At 41.1% G+C, this 27,113-nt stretch overlaps 1 protein-coding gene across 1 annotated transcript in view; it reads left to right on the top strand.

Moving 5' to 3' along the window:
• The first annotated feature begins 369 nt into the window (after nucleotides 1–369).
• Nucleotides 370–27,113, top strand: part of LOC145786818 (b(0,+)-type amino acid transporter 1-like) — a 40,018-nt gene continuing 13,274 nt past the window's right edge. Inside the window, exons 1-2 of the mRNA XM_082598558.1 lie at nucleotides 370–1,195; nucleotides 1,576–1,763. Of these exons, the coding sequence (XP_082454684.1) occupies nucleotides 370–1,195; nucleotides 1,576–1,763 (1,014 nt within the window). The remainder of the gene's footprint in view (nucleotides 1,196–1,575; nucleotides 1,764–27,113) is intronic.

The raw sequence follows: 27,113 nt of genomic DNA, 5'->3' as shown, positions 1-27,113 counted from the left end.
TGCCAAGTTTTGCTGAACCGATCGCAATGTATTGTATGGACTGGTGGTTGTGCTGAATTGTCTTCTGACTACTTTTGCCCGTTGCTGTGTGTGTAAGCTACTACTGTATTGCAAGCTTTTTATTTTTTGTATTTCTTTTTTTTATTCTAATATAGACATTCTTGTCTGATATAAATAATAATAAACCATTTTCATATTGATTTCCTTTCTGGCATTTGGACGAAGTTTCTAATTGAATTAGCGAATGAACGCATCGGCTTACTGTCATAACACAACATTGTGCAGCTTCTTAGACTTTCTGGAATATTTGCAAACATATTTTTTATTTGTTTCATTAAATAGTTTACACAACTTTTTACAAAATTAAATATGAGTAATTTTCAAAAAGATAACTTAGTAAAAAATGAAACAGAAAAGTTTGTTCTAAAAAAGAAAATTGGTTTGTGGTCCGGCATTGCCATAACAACAGGAGCCATTGTAGGTTCCGGTATATTCGTGTCCCCGACAGGAGTCTTTCGTTCAGTGAATGGAAGCATTGGACTAAGTCTCTGCATCTGGGTTTGTTGTGGAGTGATATCGATGTCATCATGCTTGTGCTATTGTGAGCTGGGTTCATCCTTCAAAGCATCAGGAGAGGATTTCAGAAATTTCAAACTAGCCTATGGACCAATTGTTACGTTTACCTACGTTTGGAGTTCCATTGTTCTACGTGGAGGAGGGCTGGCCGCAACCTACCAAATTTTCGGAAGATATATGACTGCTACATTTTTTAAAGGTTGCAATCCTCCAGAAAGCGTCATCAAGCTTACGGCTTTGTCTCTTCTGTTCCTTTTATACTTCATCAATTACATGAGCGTGAACAAGTCGGTGAAATTTGAATTGTTTTTTACTGTCACCAAATTTTTGGCCATGATGCTTATTGCTGCATTTGGCATTGCCCAATTAGCAATTGGAAACCCTGTGGGGATGAAAAACTTTGCAAATAGCTTCGACAGACAAACTTTATCACAGCTCAGTGTTGCCGAAGTTTCCCAAGCTTTTTATCAAGGAATGTTTGCTTATACTGGCTTCAGCGTTCTTGCATTCGTTGCGGAAGAAATTAAAGATCCTGCAAAGAATCTTCCAAGAGCTTCCATCATTTCCCTTCTTTCTGTCATAGCCATCTACATTCTGGTGAATGTCGGCTACTTTTCTGGTAAATTTCTGCTGTTGAAATTTTTAAAACAATATTTGTATTGCAGATAAATCACTTTGATTGTTTTGCTTAAAACGGGACTAACTTTAAACAACTTAATCGCCAGTGATGCAACAATGTATACGGTGCACGTAGAACCCGATCGAGATAGGAAAACCGATTCATCGGCATGGGCTGTTTTGCTAATACAACGGTTGACAATTTTGTAAAGTAAATAAATAATCGAAGTGTATAGTATAATAAGTTTTTAGAGACGCAGTATTTAAAAATTGCTTTTTACACAACAATCTGTGAAGAAAGTTAATGAAAGCAAAGTAATTTCCAACAACTTGCCAAATCGAGTTCTTGTGTACCTGACGATGTTATTTTGTAATTTTTAGTTCTTACTCCTACTGAGATGATCTTATCAAAAGCGGTTGCCCAGTCATTTGGAGCCAAGGTGCTGGGATCAATGTCTTGGTTAATTCCATTTTTTGTTTGCGTTTCTACAATCGGGAATTTAAATGTAGCTGTGCTTGTGACATCACGAATGGGTTTTGTGGCGTCAAGAGAAAATCTGGGCCCTCGGGTATGACATCATTTTGTTGCTTTCATGAATTGTATTAAAATGGTGCAAAATTGATTTACAGGAATAGTTTGTTACGTCTAATTTAGTAATAGAACATTCACTTACGGTATTCTGCATACCCAATATTATTAGCGATGGTAGCCCTCGGTTTGTTTACACTGATTTGGTTTAGTAGCATGGAAAGTCTCTATCTCTCAATAGAGAAAACCATTTGGGAAGCTTAGTCCTGGTTGTTTCGCATACTTGTAGACTGTAGAGTTTAGAGTAGATGCTCTGGGCTGCTGAATCAGGTCTTGTCACCAAGATTGACAAAATGAAAACTCTTATTGTTGATGAAATGTTGACTGTGAATTATCCCATCCGTTTGGTGCAAAATGGCAGTTTGTACAATCAACCAATGGCGAAAGTAGCGGCTTTTGTTTGAAGCTTATCACCAGTAAGATCACGAGATTCATGACACTAATGCAAATTGTGCATTTAGTCGATCTTCAATATCCAGTGTTTATTGACCTTAGTACAAGTTTGCACAACTCAAATGGGTATCCAGATCATGAAAGGGAAGACGTGGCATATATACCAAGGGTCAGTCTCTCCACTACAAACATAACTTCTTGATAATAAACCAACTTACAAAAATACAAAAACAGAAAAAATGTTAAGCATACATTGTTGTGTGTGCAACCTCATGGTTTGTGAGTGCCAGTATGGAGGAAGATTGGTTTCACCAAAAAGGACTAATTGTTTACAAATATCCATCTAAGTCTGATTTGTACATTTATTTTAATAATTAGTATTGCTACAGTTACCGAATCGGTCATACACCAGATGTTTTGAATGGTCCGAAGAAGCTAAGCATTGACTAAAATCGCTATCGTATGCAGTACTTTGTGGCGAAACTCAAACAACATAAGTAAAAGTAATCTAGTTTTTTCTTCCTAACGCTTCAGGAACAATAAAAAGTTAATTGACGCAATCAAACATATTGGTTTGTCAAACAATCGAAGTTGTCATATACTGTAGTATCTCGGTATGCGGTGACCATTTCATCAGTGTTATTGGTGTACTCTATCTGTGTACGCAAAGGGGGAGAGAGGTCATTGGGCCTGATATTTGAATTTGTTTATTGCTTCTCATGACTTTATTTAATGCGAGATTTTCTATTTTTCTTCATTAAAGTAACTTATTAATAGTTTTGCGTAAATCGAGTTTAGCGAGCATGTGTTTTTGTTTTTGAAACGATTATAATTAACAAATATTTCAGAAAGATCTAACATAACCTTTCTTACATTACACTACGATCAAAGTTCTCACAATAGCTCATTTAACAAATGCGATATTTCTCAACTGCTGAGCAATTATAATATCTATTAACGTGTAAAACTGATGCAATGAAATGTTTGCGTATAGCTGAGCTATATTCATGCTGAATCAACAGATACAATGCTGTGCTATTTAAAGTCACAATCAGAAGAAAATCCTTTGTCTGAAGTTGAAATAGAAACGTTACAGTTACATCAGTAAGTCGTTCGTTAACGTAGATGCTAAGTAATTCATTTGTTTTCGAACGCCCACCAGCCAGTTTGAAATAGCGGCATCGATATTTGAATTTGTAACTGCATTGTTGTTTTTTCGTACGACATCTAAATATAATAATGCCATTGGGATGATTTCCCAACGGCTGGCCCGAACCAGCATGACTTGTTGAAATGATTGGTTGCTGGATCTACGTCAGTAATCCTGGCATCACAAGCAACTTTTTTCCATAAAGCAATAAACTAATCAGATTGAAAAAAGCCCTGAAAGCATCTCCCATGCTTGACAAACTCAGAGTTACATTTATTATAACAGTCCGACAAAGAAAATAGGAATTCCCCCACTACAAATACATTCCGAAATAATGTCTTGAAAGTCATTGCAAGTTATTTGTGTTACAAATAAAAATATTACATTTTTTCGTCATTGTAATAAACATCCTTTTCAGGCAACTAGGCATTAAATTTACTCACCTTGGATAATTTGTAAATGACGTAGGTTCCGAAACGCTTTTTTGCAATATTGAGAAGTGGAATTGAGTCGCTTCAATGTAAAGGTATGCAATGCATGTAAACATCAAAAAGACAAAGGTCATAGGCTAATAAGTGGAACGGAAGGGGAAATCACAATGAGCAAAATTGACCTATGTGGTGTGTGTGGAAAAATAGAAAGGAAAATAATGTTACGTGTACGAAATGCAAGAAGTGGGTGCATGAAAGATGTGCGAAGATGAAGAGGGTGACATGCAGATTCGAAGATTGTTTTGAATGTAAAAGATGCAAGAAGATTGAAGAAGGAATTGTTGGTACTGTTGAAAAGCTGAATAACGAAGTTGAATTTGTGAATGCCTTTTGTTATCTAGGAGATAGATTGAATGCCAGTGGTGGTTGTGAAGCGGCAGTGACTACAGGAGTAAGGTTTAGTTGGGTGAAATTCAGAGAGGGTCGAGAGTTGTTATGTGGTAGAAGATTTCCGTTGAAAATGAGAGGGAGAATTTATAGCCTACTAGTTGCGTGAGATCTGCAATGCTGTACGGAAGTGAGGCATGGTGCTTACGGAAAAACGAATTGGCGATTTTAAGAAGAACTGAGAAAGCGATGGTGAGAACAACGTGTGATGCGAAGCTGATGGACAAAGAGAATACCGAATAACTTATAAACTTGCTTGGATTGAAAGAGAATGTTAATAAGTTGGCGAAAGCGAATGAAGTGAGGTGGTATGGGCATGTTTTGAAAAGGGATAAAGATGGTGTTTTGAGAAGAGCGCTGGATTTGCAAGTGGAGGTTCGGAGAAAACAAGGAAGACCCAAGAAAACATGGAAAGGGCAAGTTGAGGAAGAAAGCAGCAAGGTGGGCTTGAAAAGAGAGGACGCATTAGACAGATCCATGTGGAGGCAGGGTGTGAAGGCGATCCAGCCACCCTCGGTAACAGGGACATTACCGGATTAAAACTGGACTACTACTACACGCAAGAATAAACATGTCGCTTATAAAAAGAGTGATGTAATCTAATGATGTAGCTAATTGCTCTAGGCTGCTGCTTAGCTAAGTCGGAGTCTGCCTCGCTTTCTGACCTACACTGTTAATCAAAAGGGTGGAAACCTTGGGGTGGAAATTTCCATGGGTGGAAATCTCTCGCGGCAAGGGTGGAAAGCGAAAAGAATGGTGGATATTTCCACCGTTTAGTATTCAATCCACCCTAAACTGTGGAAATACACACGCTGTTAACAACGAGGGTGGATAGGCTGAGTTGGAAATTATTGAGGGTGGTTATTTCTCGCGGCAAGGGTGGAATGAAGGAAAGGGTGGATTGTTCCACCCATCTGAAATTTGTTCACATCACAAAATAAAGACAATTAACGTATAGCATCAGTAGCTTTGCGGTAATCATTCTTTTTTTTTATTTAAATTAAATTTTAATGCAACGTTATATGATTTCTTGCGAATATGAATAATTTGGAATAATTTTTTTTGCAAATTAAGCTTGATAGAGTTCCTATTTCTATTAGCGTTCAGCGTTCCTAGCAATTGAATTTGAACCACGAATCTATCGGAAAATATTCTAACTTATTTTTCATGTGTAGGGTACGATCATATTTTGTCGGTGGTTCAGGTTTTTGACGATGCTGACTGCACGTTTGGCTCACCATCGGAAACAACAAACACAGTGATGCAAAACAATATAAGGATTGTGAATTTATGTAAATATCGAATGACTAACTTTGAACTTACAGAATCAAGACCAAAACAAATATTGATTGCCAAAGCCTATTGCTCACCATCCCTATGGAAAACCATGTTCTGCTGACACATAAAGTGTTCCGTGGCTCAAAGAAGGTTGAAAAACACTTGTGCAAGGAACACTTTTCACGCAACCTGGCGGATTGGGAGGTAGAAATACAACGAAAAAATACAGCAACACGGAATTTTTGCGATAAACAAACGGTCTGAATTATAGAGTGGACATTTCCACTTCAAGCAAAAGGAATAAGGTAAAAATAGGACCATCCTAAAGGGTGGAGCACCGGTGGCTCAGTGGTTATCGCCTTCGGCTCTGGTGCTGGTAGCCCTGGGTTCGATTCCAGGTCGGGTCATACCAAAGACTTCAAAAATGGTACCGATTGTGTTCTTTCTTGCATAAGGCAGTGAGGATAAATCGGGTAATAATCTAGTGACATATCATCCTCTTCCAATCTGCCTTGAGCCAGCATGGAAGCAGTACGGCTCATAAAATCACATGGAACCCTGTCAAGTAACCCATGTTGATGCGCAATCTGCTGCAAGCGGAGATAGAGAATGATTATTAAAGGGTGGAAATTTAGACAGCCTGAGAGTGGATGCTGCTGAGGTGGAAATTTCCACCTCAGATGAAGGGTGGAATTTTACAGCTTTTGTGATGGAAATATCCACCCTACAAGTATATAGGGTGGGTGGAAGTTTCCACAGTTTAGGGTGGATTTTGTTGGGGGTGGAAATCTCCACCATTGGTCAAAGGTGGAAATATCCACCATTTTTGGTGGAACGATCCACCCTACAAACGCATAGGGTGGAAAACAGAGACCACCCCTAGGGGTGGAAATTTATATACCTTTCACTTAACAGTGTAGTCTTGTTCTGAAACGATCCCTGTTTCATATCTAGAAAGCTAAAACCTCAATTGCTCAGGTAACAGGGATCAGTAGTCAGTAGATGTAACAGAAAATATATTTCGCACTTATTCAGTGCATCGTCAGTTCTGATAAAGGGCAGTTAAAGCCTACAAGTAATGTTTTAAATAACAATACAGTGACGCAATAATGTCAAAACATGAGCGTAAATATTCAAAAGCATAAGCATAAATATTGAAAAAAATGCTAAATGAAAACTAAACCAAGCCGGCAGTAAAGTAAAGTACGTATCAAATATAAATTATAAACTAGAATTGATGAAAGAGCGGTGAGCAAAGCCTGCAAATGTAGCGTCGTGGCAAATTAAAGCAAAGAAAATGAATTATATGCGAAACACGGCCGTCAAAGGCAGTGATAAACAAACTAAGTAGAGCGATAACTAATTAAATGTAGCGTCATGGAAAACACAAAATGTAGCGTTGTGGAAAAAAGAGTAGGCAAAGACGGCAGTGAATAATAAGGCAGTAAAATATTGAAAAAATACCAAAAATGTAGTGGAGCGGCAAAAAATTAAACTTGTGGCAGAATTAATTTTTGGATATTTATTTTGGCATGCATCTTATGTATCCATTTATCTTCATAAGCATCTAGATTATCAATATTGGGTTGTTCAACAAATGTGACATTGTAGCATTGGGAAAGTTGTGATTCAGATCTTAGATCATCAAATACAGCAAAATGTTTTAATAACGCGGCCCTGTCATTATTAGAAGAAAAATCGAAAGTGTTTCAAGTTGCACGATGGCCTGACCAGCGAACCGAAAGTTTATTAACAGTTTGTCCAACATATTGTCCATGGCAAAGTAAACATGTTGCTACATAAATCTCATAATTGCTGAAATTGAGTTCCTGTTTTAACCTAAAAAGTCATTGTGGAGTGCTCAAAGTCGTTGTACGTGAAACCATTGACAAGCGATGATGACCATGGTTACCACACAACGCACAGCGACCACAAGGGGCAGAATAACCTCTTTGTAGAACAGAAGATTGGATTGTTTTTGATAGATCTTTGTAGTTTGTAAGATAATTTCCAATTGTTTTTGGCCTTGTGTATGTGACCATGACATCAGGTTTAAGTTCTTTTCCTTTTTCACTCATTTTCAATAAAGCTGGGAAAGCAGTAGCCCACACAGTAGGGAGCATCATCTGCCCCTCATTTTTTTCTTTGATTTTCTGCAGTGGATTAAAATGTTCCTTTTTATGATTGTTGAAGATGTGCAACTTTTCAGAAGAATTCATTAACATCTAGGGGTACCACAATTGGATTAAATTATGTCATTTTTTGTTATTTTGGGGTCATTTCATGGCTACTGGTACAGTTGTGGAACCATATGTCGTAGATTTTTATGAAATTTCATATGTAGAATCTCTGTGCAATTCTGAGAAACGTGATACCAATTATACCAAAATCGGTCCAGTACTTTTTGGGATATCGATGATTGAAAATTGGCCCTTTTCGTGATCGCTCATGCGTAAAAATTAACTGCAAATTTTGTTTGACCTATTAGGCTATTATGAAGGTGTTTCAAATGGTAACTTGAAAATTCCAATGCATATGAGTTATCCAAAGTAAGGAGGTTCTGAAAAGATATATTTTTGTTTGTTGTTATATCACTACAGGCCACCAAGTGGCTAGTTTCCCACATGACTATTTGTGATCAGTCATGCATGACGAAACTTTGATCGCTTATAGCAAAAAACACTCTACTTCGATTTTTCTGCAACTTGGCTTAAATGAAAGATAATTTCCTTGGATTTCTAGCTTCCATATATGAAGTGGGATAATTGAGTAGAAACGAGGTAGTTTGCTGTAGTAAGTGTACCATGTATTTTTAAAAGTGAAAGAAGGATGGGTAGCACAGTTTAAACAACTGACTGAGGGGAGACGTTAAAACCAATTCCGTGGCCGGTTACAACGTCTTATACAGGAGTTACAACGTTAAATTGGGATTCTCATGAATTAGTCAAACACAAACTGAATGGGTTCCGGAAGCTCCTGCCAAAACGTACCATTTTGGCCTTAATGTGCAAAATTTTGACAAACCAATCTTCATATCTGGTTGTCTCTTTTTAAACTCCTGATACAACTCATTTAGTGTCACCAAAACCAATCTTCCAAAACCTCAACCACGTCGACAAAGGGCTTTCCCTCAAGAGATTATTGATTATGTGTTGAAGTTCTATGAAGATGATGAATTTAGTAGGTTACTTCCAAGACAAAAGGATAAAGTGTCCGTGCGCAAAAAATGCTATCAACAAAACAGATTGGTTTTGGTGACACTAAGTGAGTTGTATCAGGAGTTTAAAAAGAGACAACCAGATATGAAGATTGGTTTATCAAAATTTTTCACATTAAGGCCAAAATGGTGCGTTTTGGCAGGAGCTTCCGGAACCCATTCAGTTTGTGTTTGTCTAATTCATGAGAATCCCAAGTTACTGATAGAGGCGGGAAGTTTGGCACAATCTAACAGACTTGCATTCTTTAATAGTCTGTGATATTACCTCAAGAGAATGCATGTTTTGCAAGTGTGACCATTGACCAATGTTCATCTTCAGAAGTTTTGAGAAGCCACCTCAACTCGCTGTTTGAGGATCATGATGAAGACATCACTATTAAACAGTGGACAACAGTTGATAGAGCAGAAATTGTTACGATGATCAGTTGATCACGAGTGTTTCAGATTTCATAGAAACCTTGATTGAGAAGCTGATCTAACTTCTTTCACATAGTTGTGTGTCCAAAGCTCAATCAAATTATTACAAGTCCAGAAAAGAAAATTTGCAAGAAGGTGAAGTTTTGATTGCAATGAACTTTTCAGAGAATTGTTTGTTTGTTTGTTTGTTTGTTTATCTTTATCCTGCATTGCGGGAAAGCGGACTTGAGCGCTATGCATCGGTGTACGCCTTCCGACATACACCTGACCCACGCTGCAGCCGACAGCAATGTCTGTTTCCGGTTGTCTACTTTACTTATGACTTAAATTTGGTACTACCCATTACTCGAAATCGATCACTAGGTAGAGGCAATTGTCGTAAAGTTTCTTGCTCAGAGAAACAACAGCAAGTGCGAGTGGCTGGAGTCGAACATGCAGGCTCTCGACTGCGAGCCCAACGCGCTAACCACTCGGCCACGGCTGCCGACATTATTCCTTTCATGTGCAAAATGAAATCCAGGGCTTTCACTGGACACATGCCCAAGCAACTGTGCATCCAGTATTTTGCTATAACAAAAACACCGACTCCGACATGGTTGAACACTTATCCCTTTGCATTCTATCAGACATACTGGTTCATGACGTGCAAATGGTGTATTACATTCAAATTGCAAAGTTTCAACGTCTTGTCAAATTTATCTTGTCGTGCTATGGCTGGTACTGGTTTTTAGCACCGTGCCAAGTCAACGCATCAACAAACAACTTGCGCTTTATTGAAGTCTTACACCAATACAAAGAAGAAGACAAGCTGGTAGCAGAGGTAGCGCTCAAATATTTCATGCTACACACATGGTACTTGTCTGGAGAATTTGTTCCCTTTGCCCTTTTCAGCACCAAGACACTGCCAGCTGAGAAAGCAGCAATGGCAAGAGCAATACTAAAGAAAATGAAAAGTTTCAGACAGCCATTAAAAAGATTTGTAGAAGGTTTTGGAAAACCAAGGTTGATTCCAATGTTGTCAGCCACCAAGTTGGCTGATCTAATCAATGAAGATTCCTGGTTCCTTTTTGCAGCATTAAAGCTTGGCCATTGTACAAGTTTCATGGAAGAAAATGTTCTTCAGTGAGACAGCTGTCCTTCATATGCAGCTTGCTACACAGTTGTAAGGCAGCTGAGAGTAGTGAATGATGCAGCTGAACGGGGCGTAAAGCTTGGATGCGACTATGTTTCATCGACAAGGTCTGAACAGAGATTCCCAACTGTTCTGCAGACTGTTGAAGGAGCTATCGGCAGTGTCCGAATTTACGGAAGAAGAAAATGAACAACAATGTTTAATGGATACTACATATTTTGTTGAGCAGGAAACTGTGCCTTTTCTAACTGTGTTATTTCAATTCGGAAAATACAGAATTTTGCAAATTCAGCAAAACAATGTGCATTTATTGGTGTTTTGTGACCAAAACAGTGAATGTTAAAGTTTAGATAAATTTCAGCGAATTTTTTTGCAATAAAATGATCAAAAGGTCTGCAGTTTAAGGAGAAAAACCCTAAAATGAATGATTTAACGCTTTTGGACTAACGGTACATATGTGTACCACAGACATGCCATCTGAAACTAGGCTTTTCGCATTTTTCGCTTGACGTCTATATATCAAAAATTCATTCGCGATGTGGTACCCCTAGATCCAAATCATTTCGCATAAAACTTCACAGGTGTGTTTACTTTGACAAAAGGAACACTTCTGACAACTGCAGAACAAAATTTAAACGAAAAAGGGCAGATGATGCACCCTACCACACAGTCTTGCTGTTTTTCTTTTGAGGTTGTTTTTGTGGCCTATGTCTGTCAGTCCAAGTTGAAGCAATTCCAATCATGTCATTTGTCATCGCGATAGGGAAATCTGACCTAGTAGATTTTTCTTTGAGTCTTGACAAGCTGGAAATATAATGTTCATGGCACTCATTCAGAAGACGCATTCGGATGGCTTCTCCGTATAATATGGATTTGAAGGTGAATATAGGGCGGTGTGACTTTCCATTTATGAAGCAACGATCTTTTGCTGTAGTTTTGACGAAATCTTGGCTGGCTGGCTGGACACAGATAAGCTTGAGCGACGGAACGAAGCTGTCCAGACCATCGACCTCTAACACTCAAGCCGCAAAGCATGGAGCATTGTCAACAACCTCACTGGGCGCTCAGCAAACTCCCCTAGTCAGTGCCCCGTTTCTGCTAATGCCATCGCTTCCCAGCTAGTGCAGAACGGGGTCTACAAGACAAAGGACCGCAAGGCATCCCGCCTTGTTGCCAAGGAAGTATCTGTCCTGTGGCGAGTAGAAACACCACAAGAGGAAGCAATCTCTGGAGACTTCACCCCAGAGGAATTCGCCACCGCCCTCCGCCTAATGAAACCACACAAGTCTCCAGGGCCCGATAACATCTGCCCTGAACTTGTGCTCCATGCTGGCCATGCCCTAAAGTCCTGGTTACGTAGATTCCTCTCTTCCTGCCTTGCACCACCTCACAATCCCAAAAATCTGGAGTAGAGCTTTAGTAGTTGCGATCCCTAAGCCTCACAAGCCACCAGAGGACCCAAGGAGTTATCGTCCAATATCCCTCCTCTGTGTTCCTTTCAAGATCCTCGAAAGACTGATCTACGCACGCGTCAACCCAATCATCGACCCGCTCCTTCCAAAAGAGCAAGCTGGGTTTCGGCGCGGAAAATCCACCGTAGATCAGGTCACACTCTTAACCCAAGACATCGAGGATTGCTTTGAGGCAAAAAAGAAGGCCGGCGCTGTTTTTCTAGATCTTGCCAAGCAAGCTGTCTATGACACCGTATGGTATCGCGGCCTTACTTGCAAGCTGTTTCGCCTGCTTCCTGACCGACATATGGTTCATATGATTATGGAACTTGTCAGGAATCGAAGCTTTACCCTCACCACCGGTAGCTCACGGCAAAGCAGACTGAGACGCCTGAAAAACGGCGTCTCATAGGGATCGGTACTGGCTCCACTTCTTTTCAACATCTACACCCACGACCTGCCAACTACGGTCTCCGCAAAATATGCTTATGCGGACGACCTGGCACTTCTCCACTCCGCAGAGTCGTGGGAAAATTTAGAAGACACCTTGAGCCAGGACATGAAAACTCTCTCAGCCTATCTCCAGAACTGGCGACTGAAACTCAGCGAAACCAAAACTGTGGCAGCAGCTTTCCACCTCCATAATCGGGAAGCTGATCGTGAGCTACACATCCAGAACAACGGAAAATCTCTGTCCTTCTGCCCCGAACCAAGATATCTTGGGGTGACACTGGACAGATCGCTCACATACCGCCACCATTTGGTGTCACTGCACAAGAAACTCACATCCCGCGCTGCGCTACTCAAGCGCCTGGCAGGCTCTAGCTGGGGCGCGAGGGCTGACACTTTGCGTATAGCAGCCTTAGCCCTTGTCTACTCTTCAGCAGAGTACTGTGCACCTGTTTGGTGCCGCATTGCTCACTGCCATAACATCGACACTGCCACGTGACCGGATGCCTGCGTCCCACACCATTGGACAATCTCCATATTCTCGCTGGCATCCAACCCGCTGAGCTTCGTCGCGAAGAAGCCACTCTGTCCCTCGGTCGACAGGCACTGGAGCCTAACCACCTTCTCCACCACAAGATCTCTGCTCCCCCAAACGAGCACCCCCGTCGACTGAAATCAAGACACCCATTCGTCCCAGCCGCTCAACTTCTTATCAACGAAGCTGATGTACAAGACATCTCTGCGGCTGCTTGGGCGGATCATAAATGGAGTTCTGAATGGAAGTCAAGCGCCACCAGACTCTATTCGTTCATCCCCGACGCCGACACACGCCCCATCGGTCTAACACTACCAAGACAGGCATGGGTGCGCCTCAACCGTCTCCGTACGGGCATCGGGCTTTTCCACTCAACCATGCACCAATGGGGAATGGCCTCTTCTTCCTCCTGTGAATGTGGTGCCGAGGAACAGACCGCAGACCACATCATCAATGACTGCTCTATCTTCAAGCCACCTAACGGAGTGGAAGGTCTGCGTGTCATGGATGATGAAACCAAAGACTGGCTGCTCTCTAGTAGCCTTCCAGTGTAGTCCGGGAACATCGTGAATCTGGGGTGGTAAAAGGATAGACCCTCGGCCCCAGACGCTCACACGACGACAACGACGACGACTGCCTTTGACTGCCGTGTTTTTCAGATAATTTATTTTCTTAGCTGTATTTTGCCACGACGCTATACACTTGCAGACTTTGCTCACCGCTCTTTCATCAATTCTCGTTTATGTATTTGATACGCATTTTACTTTACTGCCGGGTTGGTTTAGGTTTCATTCAGCATTTTTTTCAATACTAGTATTTACGCTTATGCTTTTTCAATATTTACGCGCATGTTTTGACATTATTGCGTCACTATATGGTTATTGTGATATCACAATGCGGAGAGATGAACTCCCAATTAATTCCCTTTTTTCTCAGAGAAGTTTGAATTTCAGAAGACTCCAAAATTTCTGGTAGTCTTTTAGTTGCAGCTTGAAACAGGGTTGTCATATTGGCGTTTTTCCTGCCAAATTCCACAAATTTGGCGTTTTTTGAAAGCGTTGGCAGGAGAAAATTACGTTTGGCAGTTTGGCATTTTTTGTGTCTTGCATATTGTTACGGACAATTTTCAAATCAAACGTCATATAGGCCTACAGTAAAACAACCGTTATGGTCTACTTAACCTAGCTGGCATCTTACGTCATGGAAATTGCTAGAAAATGTCCAAATATTGCACCATCGTTTGTAAGACCTGATGAAACATTGCATCACCACCTTTCACACCTGTTGAGAATTGCTTTACAATGTTTCACTATGACGTCACAGTTACTGTTTACGTGAGTTTGAGACATTGAAAATTATTTTCGTCATTCGTAAAATGGTTGCTTGAAAGTTGGAGGCATATTTAACTGTTTGCTTAGTGCTTGCCAGCTGGACGAAAATTCCGTCTTTTATCCAAGTAATCTGTTCTGTAGTGACAAGTTTTAGTGGTGTACGCGTTGCATTCTATTTTCGACAGCCAGGTGGCTAATTTTACAGAAATACAATTTTGAATAGACGGTTTCAAAGGAGTGTTTCTTTCGGTCATTACATACAGACGAACGGATTCGGGAATCTTATGTTACAATTTTCCCACGAAGAGATTATGGTTTACCGCTGTGACCATAAATAATAAAAGACGTGGCTTGTTATCTGGTAGGCCAAGAAGCACTTAAAGCAAAAAAATAATAAAAGACGTTGTTGTCAGTTGGAACTTGAAAGCACAAAATAATAAAAGAAGATCTTGTTGGTTGGTAGTCTACAGAAGCAAAAGAAAATTAAAGACATTTCTTCTCAGTTGGTGCTGAAGAACTTCAAGCTAAAAATTAAAGGCGTTTCTTTGTTGGTTCTGAGGAAAAAACTACATTGACATTAATTGGCAAGATAAAAGATTAAAGACAATCGATCTGTGCTTGAAGATTCAAGTGAATGAATCCAAGCAAGTTTTGTGGAACTTTAGGACTTCATATACCCGTACAACTACGGTATTGTGCATTTAAATTCTTTTTGTATTTTTACGGTCTTTGGAGTTAAGTTTTTTATAACTTAATTTTGTGTGTTTGTGTAACTTAATTTTTTAATTGTTAACTTTAGCCCCAATATTTAATATGTCTACAGTCGGTGGCGACAGGGACTCGACCGCCGTCGACTCGACTGAGTTTAAGCCTAATGATGTTCTTTGCGGTCGGGCAGGCCATTCTGGGGAGGGACCCAGTAACGATGAGGCTAAGTCAGTTCGAGAGGCCCGGCATCTTAGAAGGGATATTTTGACTCAAATTGGGGAACTTTCTGTAGCCCTAGGTTCTTTGGGTGATAAGCAAGAATTGTTAATTTTTAGATCTAAGTTATCTACTTTAGAAGAGGAATTATGGCATTTCCATGCTCTTTTGAGTAAAATTTTCAACTCTGCAATTTTGGCAAAACTTCGTGATAGGGTAGATCCCGAATTTAACTCGTTGAAAAATAACTTCGAACAAAAAGTAAGTGAGTTCTCAGATATGTTGGATGCTGACATACATCCTGAGGATAGCGCCTCAAATGTAAGCAATAGGATGTCTAAGAGTTCGTCTCGGATAGTTGCACAATTTAACCTACAGCTAAGACAAGAGGAGCTCCAGATACAAGCTGAGGCCGAAGCAAGAGCTGCTGAGGCCACAGCGAGAGCTGAGGCCATACGAGCTGAGGCCAAAGCAAAAGCTGCTGAGGCCGCCGCGAAAGCTGAGGCCGAAGTGAGAGTTGCTGAGGCCGCCGCGAGAGCTGCTGAGTTTGCACTCAAAGACGCTCAGTTGAGGGCTGAACAACGTAAAGAAGTAGTTTTAGCTGAATATCGTTCAGAGTTGGGCTCCCGGCGCAGTTCTAAGAAGGGCTCTTCTAGCCATTCCAGAAGTGAACTTCAATCACAGTTTAATTTACATAACCTTTTCCAGACGCCTGTTCAATCTGTAAGTGGACCAGTACAATCCACACGTTTTCCAGCTGTTTCAGGAGGTCTCGGGGCCGCAGCTAAGGGTGTTCCGAAGGCTGTAGAGCCAAGGCCTGCGAATTATAACCGATCTTATCCCCCAGAGCGTACAAGTCACGGGGCCGCCATTAGCAGTAATGTTTTGCCCCCTTCACAGTTTTCTGCGCCGTTAGTTTTTGATCTCCCAGCTACACGTAATTTGGGTGGTTGTGAGAGGCGTATGGCGTCTCCTGATTTTAACGTTTGTGAGGATCGTGATCGGGCTGTGCATGTGACTGAGCCCCCTCAGCCCCTTAAGGGATATAGCTTGTCTTCACCCGCTAAATCGAGTTCTCAACAACAGGATTGCTTTTTTGAATACCAAAATAATAGGACGTTTTTCGATAAGGCGGCCTTGATTGGTTACGATGGTAATAATATGCCATTTATCTTCTTTAAAATCGTGTTACGGCCTTGATGGCAGCTTCGCCCTCGAACTCGTTTAACTTTGTTACAAGCAGCTTGTGTTAGAACAGCTGCGCAAACGATTGCTAATTTGGTTTCCGACACTCCTGGCTTGTCAGAGGAAGACAGGATAGAAATGTCGTTAGCTCGCTTGTCCCAGCGTTTTGGGGTTCGTGGAGGTCTTTTCGCCGAACCGGAAACTAGAAAGTATCGCTATGGTAGCAAATTGACTTCGATCTTTTCCAGTGATTTGAAAGAGTTTAAAGATGAATTGTCGCAGTGTCTGCTTTACGCGCAAGCTTATGGTCAGCGTGACAAATTGGAAGGACGTTTTGTTTTGGATTTGGCTAAGCGACTCCCGTTTGACGCTAAGCAGCGTTATCTTGACTTTTTAGGTGATCAGTATGGTGGCACTGATGAGCCTACTTTTCAGAGTTTGTTTGAATTTGTAGTACGGGAGGAAACGCGCAAGTCGACTGATTTTAGCATTATGCTAATAGGCGATTCTGGTGAGTCGCAGCATTTTAAAAAGTTTGGCAAAGGAAAATTGCCTTCATGTCCGGTTAGGCAGACGTCGGTAAAACCCCATGATAATGTGATTTCAGGGAGTTCGCAGTACTCGACTGCTGTTGGCGCACCGCGCGGCGGTGTGGCCAGACGTAGAGACATACCAGCATGTATTTATTGTTTGTCACGTGATCAAGTTGAATATCATTTTTTGTCTAATTGTAAAGATTTTTTGCGCTTGACACCTAAAGATCGGAGAGATGTCATTGTGAAAGCTGGCAAATGCTTGAATTGTTTGCGCCAGCATATGGTTAGGGATTGCGTTCATGCAAACAACTGTCGTAAGTGTGGCCCTAACAACGATAGGAAACACTATTTTCTTCTGCATGATTTTTATGTGACGTCACGTGATTCTCTGGATTCGATTGGCAAAGATGATGCTGGTGCCAGAGTTTCTGTGCGTAATGTTAAGATTGGAAATGTTAAAGCAGCTTTTAACCGCGTTACTGCTGCTCGTGTTTTGAATCCAATGACTGGCAAATCGAAGTTGGTGTATTGTCAGCATGATCCTGGTTTGCAGTTGACTTTTGTTTCGAGTGATTTGGTGTGCGAGCTTGGCGTTAAACCGTATGACAAAGCGTCGTTTAAAATGGATAGAAACTGGCTGGTCAGAAACCTACTTATGCTGATCTTGTTAAACTCAACATTCAGTCGTTAGAGACGAATGAACTGTTTTGTGATATAACTTCAGTGGTTAACCCAGCTTGGGCTGACGATGTTAAAACTTTACCACATAAGCAAGATTTAAGTGGTTTCCGTCATTTTCATGACGTGAATATGTTTCATTTGAATGATTGTAGTACTGTAGATGTACTGATTGGCAACGACAACGCTTATTTGATGTGGGCTAAAGAAGAGCGTGTTGGTGAGAATCGTAGTGAACCGCATGCTTTACTCACTCCTCTCGGTTGGTTGGCTTGTGGTGGTAAGTCACCCTTAGATGAAAGCGTTGCTAACGTGTGCAGAGTGCAGACGTCTTTAAAGTCGGATGTCATCTCTGACTTTCAGCGTAAAATTGAGTCTCGTGATATGGAAATAGCAGACCTGAATAAAGTCATTCAGGATTTGACGTTGCAAAATGAAACCTGTGAATTGTCTCGCAATGACATTTTGGCTAGAGAACTTGTTGAACCGAATATTGAGTTGAAAGATGGTCGATTTGAGATACCTGTACCGTTGAAGGAAGATATTGATTTACCTAACAATTTTGTGTTGGCGTCAGATAGAGCTGCTGCTTTAAGGAAGAAGGCTTTAAAACAACCTGAACTTCGTGATTTCCTTACTGACACCATGAAGGATCTTAAATCTAATGGCTATATTGAGCGTGCTGGTGAAGCAGAAAATGTAAAAGGATTTGAATGGTATTTACCATACTTTGTGACGTCACAATTAAAAAAGCGTATTGTTTACGATGGCAAGTCTGAATTTCGAGGACCTTGTGTTAATGATGTAATGTTTTCGGGTCCTGACTTGTTAAACCCTCTGGCAGATCTCTTGGCTAGATTTCGGCTGAGTAGATTTGGTTTCGTGGCCGATATGACCAAATACTTTTTTCACATATTGGGCTCTTCAATACGTAAGCCCCATTTCATTGAACTGATTACGTACACAGGCAGTGCCGTTCGGATCGTGAACGAACCCCCTTTGGTACCTTTGAGTGACGACCCTAGGGATTATACTGTCATCACCCTTGCCTCACTTTTGACCCCATACTTAGACCCATACTGTGCTGTTGGGAAATCACATGATCGTGACCAATTAAGAAGGGATTATCGGTTCAATTTGTCACTGTCTCAGCAGTTTTGGAGCAAATGGATAGATTTTTACTTGCCAGGGCTTCAGGGCCGGAAAAAATGGTTAAAAATGGCCGAGAATTTGGAGCCTGGTCAACTTGTAGTGGTGGGTTCTCTCCAAGACATTGGTAAACGTGTGGGAAGTATCAACTTGGGAGGGTGCATGAGGTAGTTCCACAAATTAGGAAAGGGAAGCCTGTGGTTCGTAGAGCTAAAGTTGCCGTCTGCAACTATGATGAGAGTACGGGGAAAGTGAAAGTAAACTATGTGTTGAGGGATATTTCGTGCCTCGCCTCCGTAAAGAACACCTAAGTGTTAGGGTTTGAGCCTGGTTTTGTCTGCGGTGGCCGACACTTGTCTGAGCCCAGAACAGTCGGTTATTATCGCAACCATTGTATATAGCGTCACAATTAGCGTGTACCTATGGTACCAATTTCATGTATCGTCGCGTTTTATTCTTATTGCTGTCAGTGTTGGGCGCGATAACTCATTTTTCAGTTAAGCGATAACGATAATCGATAAACGAAAAATGCCTAAGGCGATAACGATAAACGATAAATAAAAAAAAAGTTAAGCGATAACGATAAACGATAAATTATCGCCGATAATGTCCAATAACGATAATTTTTTTTTTTCTTGATTAGCGCTGCCCCATCCCATGCAGCACGAACTGTTTTCATCAACATGACGAAAAATCGAACATAATATACTGTAAAGGGACAAAACTTTTTGTAAGTTATGCATGAATAGAATCGCGGCAGTAGGTATCGAATCTTCAACCTCTTGATCCAGAATCAAACCACTGAGGTAACCGCCGTGCTTATAATTATACCTTCAGATACCAGCTGAATGCTTTTATCAATTGAGTTACACTGCCGCTTACGTGCAGTAAGCAAAATAATTAAATCAAATGAAAATACCATAAAAAATTCCAAACTTTGTATTTTGCTTTCTGCAGGGCTGTTTACAGCAAAGTCAGCAATAATTGAAAAAATTCCAAAAAACGCCAAATGCTTGAAAATTTATCAGTAGCCTAATCTTAAGCGTTATTGGTAATAAAACTGTTGTGAAATTTAATAACGGATTTGCCTAGCGTCTTATAATATATAGGACGGCTTTTTTCTCAAAAAGTACAAACACAACTAGGAAAAAAATAATTGTGATATGTTTTTTAGGTCATAATTATGCAATATTTAAATTTTCCGAAAATTTTTTTAAGTAGCCTACTTTCATTTTCGGCACAAATGGGTTAACTTTTTAAGTTAAATGGCACTTACGCATTTGGTTATTGTTTTTGGATTAAAGTTATATCGCCAAGCTAGAAAAAAATCGATCTTACAGTCTATAACCGATCTTGTGTTGTTATTGTGTGTGAATTTTGTCTTTTAAACTGAGTTTGTGACGTAACCGCACGTCTCAAAGCAAGTTCTTGCAATTTTAGTTAATCTACTCATCTAAAGATTTAATGCACTTAAAACAGTAAGCTTCATGTTTTGACGAGAGAGATTTTATTTTTTTACGACAATTACTAAAAACTAACACTTCCAACGAAAAAAGAAAACACAAGAATAAAATAGTTGATCGTGAGATGGCACGAAAGACCATGTTTCCGATGTAAAAGCGGCCTCGTATTGCGACACTTTCACAAACCACTTGCCAATTTCTGTCGCTTCGCTTTAAAGGAATCTGTACCGCCTGTGCGCTTACATTTTAATTGTAAAATTCACTCGCGATTGCCGATTGCAGCAAAACAACAAGAGACTTGTTGCATGCATTTCATTGCATTGCAATTTGCAACTCTAAAAATTATTGTGTTGTCAGGGCCGTCGCTGCAGGGGAGCGTGCCCCCTCCCATGACAACGACCTGTGCATACACACTTCAGGCACTGAAGAAGAACTGGTTTTAATTTTAGTTTCATTAACTAAGTGGCTAGTAAAAATATTACTTTTTCATGGTCTTTCCACTTGTGCGTTAATCCGAAATAAAATTTATCGGCGATATCGGCGATAATCAAATATTGCCTTTGGCGATAACGATAAACGATAACTGAAGAAATAATTGAGCGATAACGATAAGCGATAAAAATTTATCGCCGATAAATTATCGCCGATAATGCCCATCACTGATTGCTGTTCATTCTTTGCATGCCCTTTGTATTTGCGTATTAACTTAAACGTGAGTGATTCAAACAATTTGTGTATACATCGTGTGTTTTTATTCATTGGCTCAAAATTGTCCTTAAATTCTTTTTTAGTTATGCCATGTTAGACTGTCATAACTAGGGGTCGCTATGTTACGGACAATTTTCAAATCAAACGTCATATAAAAAAACCGTTATGGTCTACTTAACCTAGCTGGCATCTTACGTCATGGAAATTGCTAGAAAATGTCCAAATATTGCACCATCGTTCGTAAGACCTGATGAAACATTGCATCACCACTTTTCACACCTGTTGAGAATTGCTTCACAATGTTTCACTATGACGTCACAGTTACTGTTTACGTGAGTTTGAGATATTGAACATTATTTTCGTCATTCGTAAAATGGTTGCTTGAAAGTTGGAGGCATATTTAACTGTTTGCTTAGTGCTTGCCAGCTGGACGAAAATTCCGTCTTTTATCCAAGTAATCTGTTCTGTAGTGACAAGTTTTAGTGGTGTACGCGTTGCATTCCATTTTCGACAGCCAGGTGGCTAATTTTACAGAAATACAATTTTGAATAGACGGTTTCAAAGGAGTGTTTCTTTCGGTCATTACATACAGACGAACGGATTCGGGAATCTTATGTTACAATTTTTCCACGAAGAGATTATGGTTTACCGCTGTGACCACATGTTTTGGGATTTTTTTGTAATTATTACCGGTGTAATTATTATCACCACTGCTGTTTTTCAAAAACTTTTATTGATGAAAGTCCATCAAAAAACTTTAATTTATGGACTGGAAACTCCAAATTGCTAATTTATTCAAATGGAAGCTCCAGACCAGAGGCCACTGACTGGGCAGCTGGAGGGATGCGTTTTTGACATTTATATTTTGCTAATGGTAAGTGTTAACAGGTGGTTAATAATTCGCAGTCGCACCGTTTGAGTTGAAAGCATAGCTTAGGCCAGAGACCTTGTAGAAATTTGAACCGGAACGTATTTGGCCTACCGGTACGCTGTACTGTGTATGAATGGCTGGCTAGGTCAAGCACGTTGACATACAGGTAGCCTATAGGCTATACGGGAGGCTACTGTCTCAGAGAGCTCACGGTCACTGTGTAGCCTTCCAGGAGTTTTGTTGACATGAGCTTCTGAATTGGTACCGGAAGTTCTTAGTTAGTTCCTCACCAGTACCGTACATAGCCTACAGTCTACCATAAGGATGCAATAAATTTTTAAGCTCATTTCAACAAAATTTACTGGTAGCCTACGCCGGGTGGCGACGGTGTCGTCCTAAGCATATATATAAAACGTAGGGCCTACCTACAGTACCTATACAGTACCTGCGGTAGTCTATACCTATGTGCATTGTGTCAAAGACCATCCAAGTAGGCTATACATTAATATCTTTTTTTAGATCTCTAATTTATGAATATTGCTGTGTAGCCTCAGTAAAACAAACAAATTTATTTTCACATTCTGAGTCAGTTCAATCATGAACAGCTACGGTAAAATCGATTTTGATCAGCTAGTAGCTAGGTACCGTAGATCATCTTCAGTTAAGCTTATTCAAATAGAATATTTGCGATGCAAAAGTTTCAGACTGCTGTTTGATATTATAAATGCATACGTGAAAACCCATCAGATGCCAGAATAGCTCCACGATCACATCCATTTGTAAAAACATGCACTACCGGTACCGTACAAGCCTAATTGGTCTTTATCACCTTCCTCTGATTGCGCTTGGTTGATGCTTGATAGCTCCAACTATATGGCTAGCCCCTACAACCTTTGAAAGTTTGTTTTAATTTAGCTTGATACATGCAGTGTGTGTTTCATTATTCACACTAAGTGGTCTATCAAGTTAAATTGAGACAATATGCCATCAGAGCTATCATGCAGCACCAAATATTATGGTGTATGACCTTTCTGATTAACAGAACAAGCCGCACTAACAGTTTGGCATTTTTTTGGCAGTTTTTTTGAAACCCTGAAAAATTTGACAGTTTTTTGGCGGTTTTTATGAAACTTTTGGCAGGCAAAACTATTTTGGATCTGGCAATCCTGGCTTGAAATGTGGTCCCGTTATCTGAGTGCATGTTACGTATAGATCCACGTAAGTCTACAAATCTGGTAAATGCTAAAACAAATTCACTGTAAGGTAGTGACGTCACAAGTTCCACATGGATTGCTCTACTCGCAAGGCAGTTAAATAACAATCCCCATGCTTTCTTTTGGCTTCTTCCTTCCACAAACGTCATTGGACCAAAAAAATCTACGCCAATGTTAAAGAAGGGTTTGTTATAGGCCATGGTTTTTGGTAATGGTAAATCAGACATAAGCTGCCTGATAGGCTTTGCTTTCTCTAAGGCACATGGAGCGCAGTCATGCAAATAATGTTTCACCGAAGAATTACCATTTGCAATCCAAAAACGTTGACGAGTAGATAACAGTGTCTGTTGCACACCACAGTGATAGCTCTGTCACAATGAGCGTCATGGACAACTAGCCGTGTCAATGCGACAGTTATTTCGGGAGACTTACTCAGACGATCTTCAATACGAAGTCCACCCTGTGTGTCCACACAAGGACGATACTTTTTTAAAGAGCGCAACTCCTTCAGGCACTGTTTATCAGCGCCAGCTTTGCTCGAAGCAAGACGTTTTGTTACAACATCAATCGACTCTGGCAGACCCTCACAACTTAATAGATCTCTATAAGCTACTTTCTGCACGTAGACAACTACCCTAGTTAAAGCGTCCTCAAGGTAAAAGCATTTAACTTTGGTTTTACATACTCATGTTCCTTGCATTTGGATGCAATGAACTCCGTGAATGCTACAAGATAGGCAGTTCACTTTTTTAACACGTATAAAGTAGGTGCTGTTTCGATTACCATACTAATGGAGCCAGTTGTATTTACTCTTACCGTCATCTCCGGCGACAGTTCAATTTTACGAATAGCCGCATCTTCTCCCTTCACCGTTGGGACCTCGCCCTACTGCACGAGAAAAGATGGACCGCTCAACCACATTTTCTTGGAACCTGTTTTGGTGATGGCATTAGGTCTGGTGCCAACGTCTGCTGAGTTGAGATGTGTCGGACAGTAATGCCATTCGCTCACCTCTGACAAGAGTAGAATACGATTTAACCTACGAGTAACAAACTTGCATAATCGTAGATCAAGGTTCCTGATCCACTGAAGGACAGTATTCGAGTCACACTAGAAATGTTTTCTAAGATCAGGCAGGTGTAGTGCATTAGGTGCCTGGTTTAACAGCTCCGTAGTATTCAGCGCGGCTACAAGCTCCTTTCTGGCAATCGGCCATGTACTTTGATGCTTGAGGACAATCCTACTTTTTCCAAAAACGAAGAATACACAAGGGACTCCGATACATAGCCTACATATATACACCACGGAGGAAAAGTAGTGATTGGAGGCATCACTGAATCTATGTAACTAATATACGATATCATCTGCACCACACGGCTCGGTGTTTACAAAATACCATCAAGGTATAGAAAATTCTTTCAGCAAATCTAAAGAATGAAGCCACGACTTCCATTCCTTTATGTAGTTTGGTGGCACTTCGGTGTCCCAATCAAGACCTTCAATAGCTAAACGCTGCAGAATAAATCTAGCTTTTAGGAAGAATGGCGCGCCGAACCCTAGTGGATCGAAATTTTGGCCAAGTTGGCTTAACATTGAGCGACGTGTGACGTGTACTTCTCTAAAGGTCGGAGAGAGCACTTAAGAATAATGAATCTGACTCAGTTTGCCACACGCAACCTAGAGTTTTTGTTACTGGTAAGTCTGTATCGTGTTTTTCCAGGTCAACATTGCGAAAGGAAGAAGCTAACATTTCCTTTTTGAAGTTGGACAAAACATCCAACGCCCCTTTGTTGGCACTCCATTTCACCAAACTAAAGCCTCGGCTATCGGACAAGTCAATGGCTTCTTTGGCAATCTCATTGACCTCATCAAGCCTATTTCCAGAGAATATTAGGTCGTCCATATCCATATTTTTTCGAATGGCATTCAGGGTCAGGTCACTGGCTCCAGTGGGGTTTTGTTCAATCATCTTTTGAATAGCTAAGCAGGCGATGTATGAACTGGTTTTAATTCCCCACGGGTGTACACAAAATCTAAACGGAATTACTTGTCTGCCATTAGGTCAAACTTTTCCAGTCTAAAGCGAGCCAGAACTTGTGTTAAAGGGTTTAATATGTCTGGGCCCGACAAAATCACATCATTAACACACCTACCCTTAAACTCAGATTTGCCGTCATATACCACTCGCTTTTTTGTTTGGGATGTCACAAAATATGGTAAGTACCACACACATGCCGATGAGTCGTCATCTTTTACCGGCTCAATGTACTCACTGGACTGCATTTCAGTCATCGTGTCTACTAAGAATAATCGAACGTCAGCTTGCTTTAAAGCCTTGCGTCGTAAGCTCAGAACACGGTCAAGGGCCAAAGAGTGGTCATTCGGTAATTCAAAATCGATTTTTAACGGTACGGGCATTTCAAATCTTCCATCTTTAACTTTCATTTGTGTCTCAACAAATCTTTGTGCTATGACATCATTGCGCACAGTTCTACCGTTTCATCTATTAGGATTAAATCCTTTATGACATGTTTTAGGCGACTGATTTCAATCTCCTGCGCATCTAAGTTGTCAAGACTAGATAACTCTTCAGCGACGTTACCATTGACGGCAACACGACGTACTAATCACCATAGATCATGGAACCTTGACCTCCACTAGCCAGCCAGCCTTGTGGGGTTAGAATAGCATGGGGCTCTTCCCGAGTCATGCCAATACGTTCTTCTAGTACTCGCATCAAGTAAGCATGGTCATACCCGATTAGAATATCGACCGACATTTTGTTAGGTAACGAAATCAATTCAACATTATCGAAATGAGTGTCATACGCGCTTAACTGGTAAAGTCTTGATGCTGCGCCAAGGTTTCGACATGGTCACTCCAAGGTGCATTTACCACTGCTTCCACATCGCCATACAGTTCGTCAGCAACTAAGGATTGGATATTAAATTGAACCAGATCAGAGTGCATTTCATGTTTGCCTACTAGAGTGTTCATGGGGAAAGAAACATTATCCACGGCTTTTAGATGCAATTCTTTAACCAATCTGTTTGAAACAAACGTGAGCTGTGAGCCTGGGTCGTGTTGACAGTAAACCAGAGCAGTCTCTCCATTAATGGGTTTATGAACCGCGCGGCCGTGACACGATTAAACACTGCCCTCTTACAAGCAATGCTTATTGCTTACACTACAAGTACTGACGGCGGGTGTTGTCCTAAGACCATTCGCCCAATGTTCCTTGAGGATTCACATAGGCGTCGTGTAGTAGCCTAGATAATAGTGCTTAAATCGAAAATGTTCACCACAGTGCCTACAATTACATGATTGGGTGCAGTTTTTTGCTTCATGTTTAGACGTAGGCAGTTTAGACACCGACCAGTCGCAGCGATGACATGTCGCGACGGCTCGGGACAACTGGGTAGTCTGTGACGCTCTTGCTTATTCCTAGTCTCACAATAGATACAGACTATGTCCTTCCTCGCACCTTCAAAAGAGCGGCTACCAAACATTCCTTCTTGGCTCCCAAAACTAGAGCCTGACTCGCGACTGCTACCTTGGGAAACATCTCTGACTGGCTGTGCTGAGGTTTGACAAATACGCATAATGCGGTTATCACTTGCAGATCGTTGAGTATCCATTCTAGCAACAACTTCCTCAATTAAGCGTATGGCGAAGTTCGTAGAGCGACACGTCTCTTGGGAATTTATGGTCGACATGGTCTACTGTCTGGTCTGTGGCACCACACTCGCATCCCGGTGAGGGAGCCAGGCCCCATCTGCACATGTCTGAACGAAAGCAACCCACGCCGGTTCGTAGGCGGTTAAGCCGAGGGACATTCCCGGAGGGTGGGGATCGACGTCGGGTAGGAAAACACGGAGTCGGGAGGTGTTGTTTTGCCACTCCGTGTTCCATGTGTAGTTCGTCCAGTGTGCCGCACTTATTCCAAGATCTTCAACGTTGTTCAGAAGCTGTCGTGCGGCGGGCGCAAATGGGCGTCTTGATTTCAGTCGCTGCTGTTCTCCATGTAGGCGCTGGAATGTACTGTGGAGGAGGTGGTCGGGGTCCAGTGCTCCACGAGCAAGGGAAATCATGGCTCCTTTACGGCGAAGCTCAGCAGGTTGGATGCCTGCAAGGATGGGAAGGCATTCCGTTGGAGTGGGAGGCAGGCATCCAGTCACAGTGCGTAGTTGCGTCGTTGATGGCATTAGGCTTTGAAAGCTTGGTTCTTCTGTGCTACCATATTGCTCTTTCAGATAGTACAAAAAGTTTTTCTTCGCATATCCAGGTAATCGTCCTGCCAGGTCTAGTACAAAACGTCCTTCTAGCTGATGACGCTGGTTATACGCCTTAGCGAAGAGGGTACACTGAGC

Source organism: Aplidium turbinatum, chromosome 17 (genome assembly GCF_918807975.1).
Source record: "Aplidium turbinatum chromosome 17, kaAplTurb1.1, whole genome shotgun sequence".
Lineage (NCBI taxonomy): Eukaryota > Metazoa > Chordata > Ascidiacea > Aplousobranchia > Polyclinidae > Aplidium > Aplidium turbinatum.
This window is presented reverse-complemented; position numbering and strand designations above follow the sequence as displayed.